Source organism: Myodes glareolus, chromosome 15 (assembly GCF_982192425.1).
Source record: "Myodes glareolus chromosome 15, mMyoGla1.1, whole genome shotgun sequence".
Classification (NCBI taxonomy): domain Eukaryota; kingdom Metazoa; phylum Chordata; class Mammalia; order Rodentia; family Cricetidae; genus Myodes; species Myodes glareolus.
The window spans coordinates 26,340,847-26,354,969 of record NC_142040.1 but is presented as its reverse complement, the minus strand read 5'-3'; the positions used below and the strand labels follow the sequence as shown (position 1 = coordinate 26,354,969).

General features: G+C 39.2%; 1 protein-coding gene across 3 annotated transcripts in view; it reads left to right on the top strand.

Annotated features, from left to right (window-relative positions):
- Tnpo1 (transportin 1) overlaps positions 1–14,123 on the top strand; it is an 85,768-nt gene that overhangs the window by 55,179 nt on the left and 16,466 nt on the right. For all 3 annotated transcript variants that reach the window (XM_085676815.2, XM_085676816.2, XM_087896821.1), the window contains exons 8-18: positions 1,446–1,568; positions 3,278–3,396; positions 3,880–3,940; positions 4,493–4,661; positions 6,196–6,348; positions 8,816–9,041; positions 10,347–10,518; positions 11,893–11,979; positions 13,224–13,331; positions 13,437–13,595; positions 13,674–13,761. In XM_085676815.2, the coding sequence (XP_085532941.1) occupies positions 1,446–1,568; positions 3,278–3,396; positions 3,880–3,940; positions 4,493–4,661; positions 6,196–6,348; positions 8,816–9,041; positions 10,347–10,518; positions 11,893–11,979; positions 13,224–13,331; positions 13,437–13,595; positions 13,674–13,761 (1,465 nt within the window). The remainder of the gene's footprint in view (positions 1–1,445; positions 1,569–3,277; positions 3,397–3,879; positions 3,941–4,492; positions 4,662–6,195; positions 6,349–8,815; positions 9,042–10,346; positions 10,519–11,892; positions 11,980–13,223; positions 13,332–13,436; positions 13,596–13,673; positions 13,762–14,123) is intronic.

The following is a 14,123-nucleotide window of genomic DNA, read 5'->3' as shown; positions in this document are numbered from 1 at the left end:
ACAGCAGCAATTTAGGGTTGTTAACCTGCTTCTGCTGCTGCTCCATGCAAGCAGGAATGCCTATACCCCAATGCTACAGTTCCATTATTTGATTGGTTTGTTGATTGCTTCTTTGCAACAGGGTCTCACTTTATAGCCTAGATTGGTCTGGAACTCACTACGTAACCTTGTCTGGCTGTCAACTTCTGCCTTAATTTCAGTGATAGGATTGCACACCCAGAAGTCTGTGCTTATAAACTTTAATTCCATTTGTTTGCTTGCTTGTTTGTTTGTTTATGTGCAGCTGAGGGACTGGAGAAATGGCTCCATGGTTAAGAACACTGGATGTTGTGCCAGAGGATGCGGGTTCAATTCCCAGCACCAACATGGCAGCTCACAACTGTCTGGAATAACTCCATTTCCAGACACACATGCAGGCAAAACACCAATGCACATAAAATAAAAATAAAAGTGCAGCTGAGCAGACAGCCCAGTCTGTTAAAGTGCTTGCTCTGCAAGCATGAGGATTTGAATTCAGATCCCCATCACTCAGTATAAAAAGTCAGGCATGGCATTGGATGTCTGTAACCCCATAAGCTTGATGTCTAGAAGATTTCATGAGGCTTCTGGTTCAAAGTGATCTTACCTAATTTTTTAAAGATAATAATGTCCAGATTGGCTGTGACATACCTTTGGCCTCCCCGTGTGTTTATCTCCATCACTCGCGTGAATATAAACTACACACAAAAACCATAACTGTGTATAGTCTCTTGTTAAGATTGACATTTTAGGCCTGGAGAGATGACTTAGTGGTTAAGAGCATGTACCATACTCATCTAGAGGACCTGAGTTCAATTCCCAGTACTCACATCAGGTGACTCACAACCATCTGTAACTCCTGCTCTAAGGGATAACACCTTCTTGTCCTCTATGGGCACCTGTACTTACATGCACCCCTACTTCCCACCTAATTAAAGATGTTTTTCCCCCCCAGACAAGGTTAATTAAACACACGCACACACATAATTAAAAGAAATAATTATGTAATTGTATTTTAGTCTGGTATTATGGTTGTTTAATCCCAGCACTTAGGAGGCAAAGGCAAGTGAATTTCTGTGAGTTCCAGGACAGCCTCCTCTACATAGAGAGTTCCAGAACAGTCAGCAATATACAGAGAGACTTTGTATCAGAAAATCAAAAAGAAAGACTTTTATCTTTATATCTCAGTCATGGTCTTTGGTAGTTGCCACTTAACAGTTGATTGTCTGTTTTATCAGTTGTTCGTAAGGCAGTTCTGGGGTTGGGGGAATGTTTGTTTGTTTGGTTTGGATATTTGAAGCAGAATCTTAGGTGTTCTGTTTTGGCCTTGAACTTTAGGGTCTTCATGTCTTCAACTGTCAGATATTATTCAATCTTTTTGTAGGTCTGTTAAAATATGGGTACAAATATCTTTTTTTCTACGACAGAACCTCTTTGCACTGGCTGGTGATGAGGAAGCAGAGGTGCGGAAAAATGTGTGCCGGGCACTGGTGATGCTGCTCGAAGTCCGGATGGATCGCCTGCTTCCTCATATGCATAACATAGTCGAGGTAACCCGAGCCGGGCAGATTCTTGCCTCATTTCTCCCCCAAAGAAATGTTGGCACAAAATGTAATAATTGTAACAATGTAAGGATAGAGTTTTCTGAATTATATAATATCTTTGAGGGGAGGGACAAAAAATAGATATGATGGTTGTTTTCCAATCTGGGTGATTTGTCTTTCGTGAGATTTAAGATGTTATGGGACGAGTTTTTTTAAACAGAGATAGGTTCTATTGTTGTAACTACTAGGAAAGTCTCATGGTATAGATCAACTTATGGGTGTTTGGGGATATTAGGTGACGTATTCTTATTGATGGAAATAGAGTTAAAAATTGAGTTTGTTTTCACATTATCAACAAGATTCATCTGATTTAGGCTGTCTTCAGTAGAAGTAGAGTCACACTTTCCCATATGATTTCATATTGCTGAATATAATCATACTTATTTATTACATGGCTCTCTGGGTGCTTTAAGCAGTGTATTGTCCAGAGCCTCACATCTGCTTCCAGTTTTATCCTGTGAAGTGAGAGTTACAGTGTGTTAGACTCTGGAGAGATGGCTCAATAGTTAACAGTGCTTGTTGCTCTTGAAGAGGTTGTGGTTTCATCCTTAGCGTTGCAGGCTTACAGCTGCTTGTAGTTCTGGTTCAAAATGATTCACTCCCTCTTCTGGCTTCAGTGGACACTTCATACACAAGGTGCACACTTAAAGACAGGCAGGCACACACAGAACATATAAACATGATGTCATTAAGTAACTGTTGTTTGTTTTTTTTTTAAATATTTATTTATTTATTTATTATGTATACAAGACTCTGTCTGTGTGTATGTCTGCAAGCCAGAAGACGGCACCAGACCTCATTACAGATGGTTGTGAGCCACCATGTGGTTGCCGGGAATTGAACTCAGGACCTTTGGAAGAGCAGGCAATGCTCCCAACCACTGAGCCATCTCTCCAGCCCCCGTAACTGTTGTTTGTTGTTTTTAAAATGTGTTAGAAAAATACTGGCTCAGCGGTGTGTGTGTGTATATATATATGTGTGTGTGTGTGTGTGTATGTATATATGTGTGTGTGTGTGTATATATATAGCATCTTCTGTTGTCAGAAGTATAGAAATGGTGTCTTGAGTCTGTTTTGTCTATGAAGTCACCTAAGATTAGTTTTGAAAGGTTAGAAGAAGCTGATCAGAATGTTGAAAATTTTATCATTTGGTGTAGGTCACAGCAGGGGAGCCTGATATAGTGTTACATAGCATTTTCTTCAGCAGTACTCAAAGACTAGTATTTGACGTGTAGTGGAGTAGTGACAGTTGCCATATTTTGTCATAACAGTCTGTTTTAGTCCAGAAGCGAGAGTGTACTAGAAATTTGTCAATTGACTTTGATTCCAGTCCTAGGTATACTGGGAAATCCCCTGAGTGAATTCAGTTCGATGTGTTCAGAATACACGATTGTAGTTACAGGTAGAGTTATTTTTTCCCTCTGATTGACATTGACGTGTCAGAAAAGTCAGCAGCTTCCCTATATACAGGCTCAGTAATGCACACGAATGAGAACTTCGTTCTTAAATTTAGTCTTGTTTTAAAGGCACATAGGGAGCTCTAAAAGAGAGAGAGACGTTCAGGTTGGAAACCAGGATTTGCAGAATGTAGGCTCAGGACTAAATTCCTATTTGCTATCCAGAATAAAATGATGAGTAGTGTGATTCCCTTCACAGTACATGCTGCAAAGGACCCAAGACCAAGATGAGAACGTGGCTTTGGAGGCCTGTGAATTCTGGCTGACTTTGGCTGAGCAGCCAATATGCAAAGATGTACTTGTGAGGCATCTGCCTAAGTAAGTGTCCCGCTTCCAAGAGCTGCTTGTCCTCAGGACACGCGTACTCAAAGTGCATTCTCACCATGGAGGGATCTTCTAAAGATGTCATTATTGATGTGAATAGATTTTTACGAGTACCTTTTTTTAAACTACATGAAAATAGTTTACTCATGTGTTGGGGGTGGATTAAGAGGTGCCAAAACAGACACTTGGAGATCAGAGGACAAACCCTGCCTTTACAGATGAAGCGTAATTGCAGTGTTTAGTTACTGTTGGTCTTCTATTCTAGAACTTTTGAGCATGAATCTTTGACTGACCAATATTTCTTAAATCTGCCCTGTTCATATTCCTTGAGTTAATTGGAGCAGCAGTGTATCACAGGATAATGCTCACAGACTATATTGCCACTGTTATCATTGGTTTCATTAGTGTGCATGAGGTTGTTAAGACAACTTAATACTCTGTGGATCTTTAGGTCTGAATTTCATTAATTCTCTCTAGGTTGATTCCTGTGTTAGTGAATGGCATGAAGTATTCAGATATAGATATTATTCTGCTTAAGGTAAGTAAACCATCATCTGATTAGGGAACATAATATCTATATTGATGATAAAGTTTTGAATTTGATCATTAGGGCATTTATTTAAGATAGACCCTGTGTAAGGGCTTCCTATTACCTATAACAGGCTACAGATGTTGAAAGTAGAACAAACTAAATTTGTTTGTTGCCTTAATTGTTAGTGACATTGGTGCTTTCCTTAATTTGCCTTTGATCAGAGCCTTTTGAGATGTATTTTTAGTTTGTAATTTATTTTATTTGTTAAGACCATCTTACTCTCTTTGGGTTTATTTTAAATACATTGATCTGAATTTAATTTGGGTTATCTTATTGCACCAACTAATAGTAGAAAGGGCCTATAACCTAGCAGGTGTCATATACCCATTGTCCCTTTCACGGGGACCTGTTTCCTGCAGAGGGAAGTAGTTTTCTCTCAGGAAATACAATCCAGAATCCTGTGCATGACCCATATGATGCTCTGGTTCCTTTACTTATGTAGGCATTAATAGCTTAAAATAGAGTAGCCACTGAAGGCTTCTGTTTAAATAACACCAGGGGGATGTGGAAGAAGATGAAGCAATCCCTGATAGTGAGCAGGATATAAGGCCACGGTTTCATCGCTCAAGAACAGTGGCTCAGCAGCATGAGGAGGATGGGATTGAAGAGGAAGATGACGACGACGATGAAATTGATGATGACGATACAATTTCTGACTGGAATCTGAGTAAGTGGGATGAGTAAAGCACGGTTGCTTGCTTGGATAACCTCTGTTGTTGGTGTCTTACCCGGTTCTTAAGCTGTAGACTCACAAGTTTGATAGATGTCAGCCTGAACTATGTAGTAAGACCTTTGTCAAGAAAATAAATAATAATACAGTGGGTTTTATTTGTAAATCTGTCCAGCTATCACCATGATCATTAATGTGGGATATTTCTGTTACCTCCATCCCCATAGCCGTCAGTCAGTGTCAGTCTAAGGATTTGCTGCTTGTAAACAGCCCTTCCTATCCAGCTTTTATTTGGCATCGATGTTGCCATGGTTCCATAGTTTTTCCTTTCGTCAGTTGGTAAACTTTGTGTGGATGTGTTTTCAGGTCTGTGGGCAAATGTATCCAGCATAAGCTTGCTTGCTTGTTGTCATGGCCATGGTTTAATCTATGACTGGAAGAGGGATGTGACATGTGCCAACAGAGGGAAAATCCAAGACTTTAATCCAACACAAGCAAGCAAGCTGCTACTCTTCAATTAAGAGTGTGGACCAGGGGGCTGGAGAGATGGCTCAGCAGATAAGAAAGTTTACTGCTCTTCCACAGGACTAGGGTTCAAGTCCCAGTACTCACATGGTAGCTCACAACCAGCCATAACGGCAGGTTCAGGGAATCTGCTGCCCTCTTCTGGCCTCCTCAGGCATCGGTCACTTAATGTAAAGACAGAACAAGGGAGATGACAGGAACCAAACAACAACAAAACTTAAAATAGAATATGGGTCAGAAAAAAAAATTATAGCCGGGCAGTGGTGGCGCACGCCTTTAATCCCAGCACTCGAGAGGCAGAGGCAGGTGGATCTCTGTGAGTTCAGGGCCAGCCTGGTCTACAAGAGCTAGTTTCAGGACAGGCTCTAAAGCTACAGAGAAACCCTGTCTCAAAAAAAAAAATTATATACTTGATTTTAAATGATGTACTATTAGAAATGTTATGTAGAGGACTGGAGAGGTGGCTCAGAGGTTAACAGCTCTGGTTGTTCTTCCAGAGATCTGAGTTCAATTCCCAATAAACATGTGGTAGCTCACAACATCTAAAATGAGATCTGATTCCCTTTTCTGGCCTGCAGGCATACATGCAGACAGAATACTGTATACATAATAAGTAAGTAAAACTTTTAGAAAGAAATACTAAGTAGAACTTAAGCTGGTGTTTTATTGCTTGTTTTGTTTTTGAGATGGGGTCTCATATAACCCTCGCTGGCCTGGAACTCAGTATCGAGCAGACTGTCCTCTGACAGATTGGCCTACCACTACCGGCCTGAATAGAATTCAGTTTTAAGTGTGACTCTTTTTCTTTTTAGTCTGTTTGTTTGCTTTAAAGTGAGCACATTTTGCCACAGAATTTTAACAATGACCATGTATGGTATTCTGGAAGCGCATTAGATTGAATAGAGCATTAGATTTTTCCAGAAAGCTAGAAGAATCTGTAATCAAGTACAGAATAAAGTATCTTAATAAATTTGCTAATTCTGTCAACAAAAATGTATTTCCTTAGGAAAATGTTCTGCTGCTGCTCTGGATGTTCTTGCAAATGTTTATCGTGATGAACTCTTACCACACATTTTGCCACTTTTGAAAGAGTTGCTTTTTCATCATGAATGGGTTGTTAAAGAATCAGGCATCTTGGTTTTAGGAGCAATTGCTGAAGGTAAGTCCAATTGCAAAGAAAGTTCTTAATAGATTTTAATAAGACTAGGTTACTTTAAGCAGTTGTTAACTTAGTAAGCAGAGATTTCACTCTGAACTCACATACTACATGGCTCTGCTTGCAAGGCCAGTGTGTGGTAGACAGGACTGTGATCGCTACTGACCTTAAAAGAGATGATTAAATTCAGAAACCACCTTAAAGTAAGTTCTTGTTAGGTACCACTAAGAAAGAAATCTGATGTCTCAGGGCTGTTTCTTGGGAAATATTCCACAGGTAAATCTAGGAAGTTTGGTAAGGCAAGAGTGTCACCATTCTCTATAAGAGGATTGGTTTTGTTGTTCTATCTTAGCTGTAAATTTCTACCTCAAGACATTTTATAGGCATCTTTTTTATATACTTTTTTTAAATTGATATTTATTGAACTCTACATTTTCCTCTGCTCCCCTCCCTGCCTCTCCCCTCACCACTTCAGCCCTCCCCCAAGGTCCCCATGCTCCCAATTTACTCAGGAGATCTTGTCTTTTTCTACTTTCTACTTTCCATGTAGAATAGATCTATGTAAGTCTCTCTTACTGTCCACATTGTTGTCTAACTTCTCTGGGATTGTGATTTGTAGGCTGACTTTCTTTGCATTATGTTTAAAAACCACCTATGAATGAGTCCATGTGATTTTTGGACTCAAAGTCCAAGTCTTTCTGGGTCTGGGTTACCTCACTCAAAATACTCCATCCATTTTCCTGCAAAATTCAAGCTGTTGTTTTTTGTTTGTTTGTTTGGTTTTTGGGTTTTTTTTTTTTTTTTTGCTGTGTAGTACTCCATTGTGTAAATGTACCACATTTTCCTTATCCATTCTTCAGTCGAGGAACATTTAGGTTGTCTCTAGGTTCTGGCCATGACAAACAAAGCTGCTATGAACATAGTTGAGCACATGTCCTTGTGACATGATTGAGCATCTTGGATATATACCCAAAAGTGGTATTACTGGGTCTTGAGGAAGGTTGTTTCCTAATTTTCTGAGAAATCACCACACTGACATCCAAAGGGACTGTACCAGCTTGCATTACCACCAGCAATGCAAAAGTGTTTCCTTTACCCAACAACCTCTCCAGCATAAGTTGTCATCAGTGTTTTTAATTTTGACCATTCTTTCAGATATAAGATGGAATCTCAGAGTTGTTTTGATTTGCATTTCTCTGATGCCTAAGGATGTTGAACATTTCCTTAAGTGTCTTTCAGCCATTTTAGATCCCTCTGTTGAGAGTTCTCTGTTTAGGTCTATACTCCATTTTTTTTTTTCATTGGATTATTTGTTATTTTGATGACCAATTTCTTGAGTTCTTTGTATATTTTGGAGATCAGACCTCTGGTGTGGGGTTAGTGAAGAACTTTTCTCAATCTGTAGGCTGTCGTTTTGTCTTGTTGACCATGTCCTTTGTTTTACAGAAGCTTTTCAGTTTCAGGAGGTCCCATTTATTTATTGTTGTTATCAGTGTCTGTGCTGCTGGGGTTCTATTTAGGAAGTGGTTCCCTGTGCCAATGTGTTCAAGTGTACTTCCCACTTTCTCTTCTATAAGGTTCAGTGTGGCTGGCTTTATGTTGAGGTCTTTGATCCATTTGGACTTGAGTTTTGTGCATGGTGATAGATATGGGTCTATTTTCATTCTTCTACATGTTGATATCCAGTTATACCAACATCACTTGTTAAATATGCTTTCTTTTTTCCATTTGATATTTTTTGCTTCTTTATCAAAGATCAGGTGTTCAAAGATGTGTGGATTGATATCTGGGTCTTCTATTTGGTTCCAATAGGCATCTTTACAACCAGATTTTTCTTGAAATTTGCGGGCAAATGGATGGATCTAAAAAAACATCATATTGAGTGAGGTAACCCAGACCCAGAAAGACAAGTATAATGTATTCTTATTCATAAATGGCTTTTAGACATAAAGCAAAGAAAAACCAGCCTACAGTTCCCAATCCCAGAGAACCTAGACAACAATAAGGACCCAAAGAGAGGCATACATGGATCTAATCTATATGGAAAGTAGAAAAAAACAAGATCTCCTGAGTAAATTGGGAGCATGAGGACCATGGGATAGCATTGAAGGGGAGGGAAGAGGAAGAGAGGGGAGTGGAGTAGAGAAAAATAGTTAATAATAACAATTTTAAAAAGACAAAGTACAAATACATGTATTCAGGTACGTCATCCTTGCATTTAAAATAATTAAATTAACAACAACAAAAAAAGAAAAGCAGAATTTTCATGACAAAAATTTAAGTGTAATTTTAGCCTCCTATAAGACACCTTGGAACAACTAACTCTGATTTGTTATTCTAAATAATTTGGTATCAACTTCTCTGTAACACTGGAAATGTACTAATTTTTTTTTTTTTTTGTGAATGATTGTGTTCTTTCTATGCACAGTTGAGTTTAGCACTGTTTTGAAGGATTGCTGTTCTTTCCTAGGTTGCATGCAAGGCATGATTCCATACTTGCCTGAGCTCATTCCTCACCTTATTCAGTGCCTCTCTGACAAAAAGGCTCTTGTGCGGTCCATTACCTGCTGGACTCTTAGCCGCTATGCACACTGGGTAGTCAGCCAGCCACCAGATACATACCTGAAGCCATTAATGACAGAATTGCTGAAGCGTATCCTGGATAGCAACAAGAGAGTACAAGAAGCCGCTTGCAGGTGGGACAGTGTTGATTGTGAAAGTAGGAGCCTGGTTTTGAACCAGTCATAGAATGTTGACGTTAAACCATTAAACATACAACACTGCAGTTATGATGGGAAGTTTAGTTTTCATTGGTTCAGTTTTAATAGGACTGATTTGTGGCTCTGGGATGTTTGCACAATGGCAAATATTTTTACTAATGGTTTTGTTAAAGTGTGACTTTTAACTAAGCATAAGCCTTTGCTTTCTTCCTCATTCTGTCAGCTAACGTGTTTGTGGAATCTCAAAGGAATAACAAAATTCTAGATCTTTAGTCTACCGATCCGCTGCCAAAACTTGGCAGAATGTCCTACAGACTTTTGGTATGTCCACAGTGATGTCATATGCTTAGTAATCTTCCATAGCTGTTCTGTTTTATTTAGGGCACTCTTTTCTCACATCAAAACTATTTGCTTTCATCTCTACTAGTTTCTGTTTCCTGGAGCAAGGGTACCTGCCATTAAATTTATAACTCCAAATAGTTTTTACCTTTGACCCTTTTGTCGGTTTAGGGATCAAACCCTCAGATACTCAGATATGCTAGGCAAGCATTCAGTCATTTACCTCCCATTTCAGCTTATCATTAAGTGTTCTCGTGTGGATGATCCTTCATTATCCTAAGACTTGCCTACTAAGCTAGACTGGGTTACCAAGTACCTTCCTAGATCTGGAATTACAAGAAATCACTAATATGCCTGGTTTTATTTGTTTTAAATCTTGATTATGGAACTTACACTCCAGATTGCTGCATTCCCAGCACTCTGACGATATGAATAGTAAGCACCAAATAAACTTGTTGAATGGATAAATACAAGGCCCAGAAGTCTTAATGGTTTTAGATCTCACCACTATAGCATATTAAGAAAAGAGGAGCCAGGCGGATCTCTGAATTGGAGGGCAACCTGATCTACAGGGTGAAGTCCAGGACAGCCAGGGCTACACAGAGAGACCCTGTCTCAAAATAAATTTTTTAGAGGACGAGGGCGAGCTGGATAGATAGCTTAACACTTAAGGTTCGTTCCCAGCAGCTCATGACAGTTCACCACCACCTGTAACTTCATTTTAGGGGATTAGATGTTTGTAACGATCTTCAAGGACTCCTGCGTACATGTGGTATACATACAGACTCAGGCGTGTACACATAAATATTTTCGTGAGAAAAAAAATCATTAAAAACCAAAGTAAGCATGTAGAATGAGGCAAGGCTATACTCATGGTGTGATGTATATAATCTTCTGTGACAGGAGACTTCATTTCCTATGTGTTTTTCATTTTCATTGTAGTGCCTTCGCTACATTAGAAGAGGAGGCTTGTACAGAGCTTGTCCCGTACCTTGCTTATATACTCGATACCCTCGTCTTCGCCTTCAGTAAATACCAGCATAAGAACCTGCTTATTCTGTATGATGCCATTGGGACACTAGCAGATTCAGTGGGACATCATTTAAACAAGCCAGTAAGGATCTGAGGATGACTGCTATGGGACAGTACAATAAGCTGCATAAATACATAGTGTGTGTTTCCAAATGAAAAGCCTAAGAAGTATGAACAGTTAGGTTTGGCTACTGTGGGAATAGGGAATATAATTCTTAAGAAAGAGGTAGCAGTTGAAATAAGTGTATGGTTAGTGTAGAAATAGCATCTCATGAATACACTTTAGAGTATCTGGAGGAAAGGGGTAAAAAAGAGTTTGTACTCTACATTTACTTGGTTCCATTTAAGCACTCTTTAACACTGGCTTCAAAGCTGCTGCATCTCGACATTCTACTTTCTCTTCAGAGTATACCTGGGGGTCTACTATACAATATAAAAGATAGAATGCGAATGGTAGGTGGAAAATGCTGACTGAGCACTAAAAGTGTCTTGTCTGACGTGGTGTAGCTTACGAGGTGAGGTTTGAAGATAATGTTTTAAGAATTTTAACATAGCTCAGTGTCCCTGCTAGACATGATTTGATGAGATACATAGTCACTGTAGGAAGAGCCTTAACTCACCCTTGTTTTAAATTACTCTCAGCCCTAGAGCCAGACAGTCTTTGGTGTTGGGTGGTTTGCTTAGTTGAGGGATAGGTTGTGTTTTATAGCCTGTACCTTTTGTGTAACTATCATGAGCTCACTATAGATCAACAGCCATTATGGGATAGCCACAGCCAGCCCTTCCCACCCCAAATAGTCTTATTACTTGGGAGGAAAACCTGGGATTTAATAAGCTGTGGATTATGCTGGGTTTGGTGACAGACACTCATAGTCCCAGCACTTGGGAGGCAGAGGCAAATGGATCTCTGACTTTGAGGCCAGCTTTGACCACACAGTGAATTCCAGGCAGCCAGTACGTGGTGGGACTGACTTAAAAATAGAAAGCAGTGGCGGCTGGAGAGATGGTTTAGCACTTAAGAGCACTGGCTGCTCTTCCAGAGGTCCTGAGTTCAACTCCCAACACGCACATGGTGGCTCACAGCCATCTGTAATGAGATCTGATGCCCTCTGCTGGCCAGCGGAGCACTCATACATAAAATATTAATAAGTAAGTAAGTAAATAAATAAAAGAGAAAGAAACCCAAGTAACAGATTTTAATGGAATGAGATACTTATACACATTTTGTTTTAGGAAACATGGAAGATTATTTTAAATCAGGGTCATATGAATTAAAAAGTGGAGATGGGGTAGAAAAATATTTAAGGGAACTGTAAAGTAAAGACTGGGTCTTAAAAATAGGTTTGTAAAAGTTGAGCACAATTGCTCCAAATGAACTTTAATTTTTATAAACTCAAAATGAACTAGTGTGTTCCCGGATGGTAGTGAAGCTCTGTGTTTGTCATTCTGTAAACAGGAATATATTCAGATGCTAATGCCGCCTCTGATCCAGAAATGGAACATGTTAAAGGACGAAGACAAAGATCTCTTCCCGTTGCTTGAGGTATGCTGAGCTGGTGATATGTGATTGTTCCCACAGTGTAAAGCAATACAAATGTGTTCTGAACCAAAACGTGTGTGCTTGATAGAATGTCAATAAATTGTTTCTCAAAACAATTTCTGTTGAAATGGTGAATAGTCATAGAACTTGTTTTTTGCAGCATTTTAAAGTTTGTTCTTTGACGGTTTCATACATGTGTGGACTGTATATATGGTCATGTTTTACCATACCTGGTTTTTTGTTTTGTTTTTAAATAGCTTACTGAGTCCAATTAATATTGTCTGTATATATGCCCATGAGTATGGGGGCATCTACCAGAGCAACCTACAAGCAGCCACAACCCTAAAGAAAAATTGCTATTCTGTAGTTGGTAGCTATTGTAGTTACCAACCAATAGCTGTTCAACTAGGGATGGCCTTCGTCAGCTCCTCCCCCATCTGTTCTAGAATATTAACTAGCCTTGACCTTATGACACTGAGTTCATGAGTATAGTAGCCTTGTCATATCCAGAAGACAGCATCTCACAGCAATCCTGCATCTTCCGGCTCTTAGATTTTTCTTAACCCCTTTTCCATGATGTTCCCAGAGCTTGGGGAAGGGAGTTTGTAGATCATTTAGGGCTGAACATTCAAAAGTCAATTATTCTCACCTCTGGACTGCTTCCCAATGCAGAAAGAACCTCTGACCAAGGTTAAACTTAAGGTTAATCTATGATTATAAGTATAAATATTTAGAAAGATGTTTGACAACATATCCACTTAGCAAAAAACAACCATAGTTTAACTCCCAGGGTCTGACCACCTCAACCATGAACTTTTGACTAGGTTTACAGTACCAAATATGAGTTCTCTACTGTGGACCAGGCCTTTGGTTAAATTGCAGACTGGTTGGTTGTTCTGTAATCGTCTTGCCACTCCTGTACCATAGGCACAGCAGTCTACTTGGCAGACTCACTCACTCCAAAGTGAGCTCATGCTCGGGTTATCTGTCGTCGTGTTTGTGTATCTTACACATACTCTATCGGCCCTCTTTATAAATCACACTTAGATTGCTTATTATTTCTCATATAATGGAAGTTTTATTTTCTTCTTATTGGCTGACAAATTGACAATGAACAAAGTTAGAAAAGGTGTGATAGCATCGTAGAACAGATGCATAATCAGCTCAGACTATTTTTGCTTAATTTAAAGCATTTATAGTCTTTTCTAGAATCTGAAAACTTAATGTGTGTACTTAATTCTTTCTAGTGCCTCTCGTCCGTTGCCACAGCCTTGCAATCTGGCTTCCTACCCTATTGTGAACCTGTGTATCAGCGTTGTGTAAATCTAGTGCAGAAGACTCTAGCACAAGCCATGGTATATATATTTTTTTTCATAACTTTTTCTTCCTATCATAATTTTAGAGATAGATATACACACTTTTTCACTGTGCAACAGCAAAGACAATGTGTTTAATTTCAGCTAAACAATGCTCAGCCAGAACAGTATGAAGCTCCAGATAAAGATTTTATGATTGTGGCTCTTGACTTACTCAGTGGCCTGGCTGAAGGGCTGGGAGGCAACATCGAGCAGCTAGTAGCCCGAAGCAACATCCTAACACTAATGTATCAATGCATGCAGGTAAGATTTGTAAGAGTGAATGATTTGGAACCTGCTTCTTTGTGTTATGAGAAGTTAATTTCTTCTTATTTCTTGTAGGATAAAATGCCCGAAGTTCGGCAGAGTTCTTTCGCCTTGTTAGGTGATCTGACTAAAGCTTGTTTTCAGCATGTTAAGCCCTGTATAGGTATGAATGTTTTCTTCTTTGGGTGTGGACTAGCATATCTGTCTTAACTGTATTTAAAACAAATTTCACAGATCAGAATGTAACCATCTCATTTGATAGGAATATACTTTCCCCTGCTTTCTTTTGCTTTTTTCTCTTTTTGTCTCATTTGTAACTTTTGCTGGCCTAGGACTTAGAGATAGACCTGCTCTGCCTCCCACTGCTGGGATTAAAAGGTGTGTGCACCACACTCAGTAGAAATATGCTTTTTGAATCAGCTATTTATGAATTTTAAGTAATTTCAGCTATCTTATGTTAAGTCACTGTGATTTTGGTTTGATTCTCTCTATTATATATAAGTGTATATTTTTATTTGTTTTGTT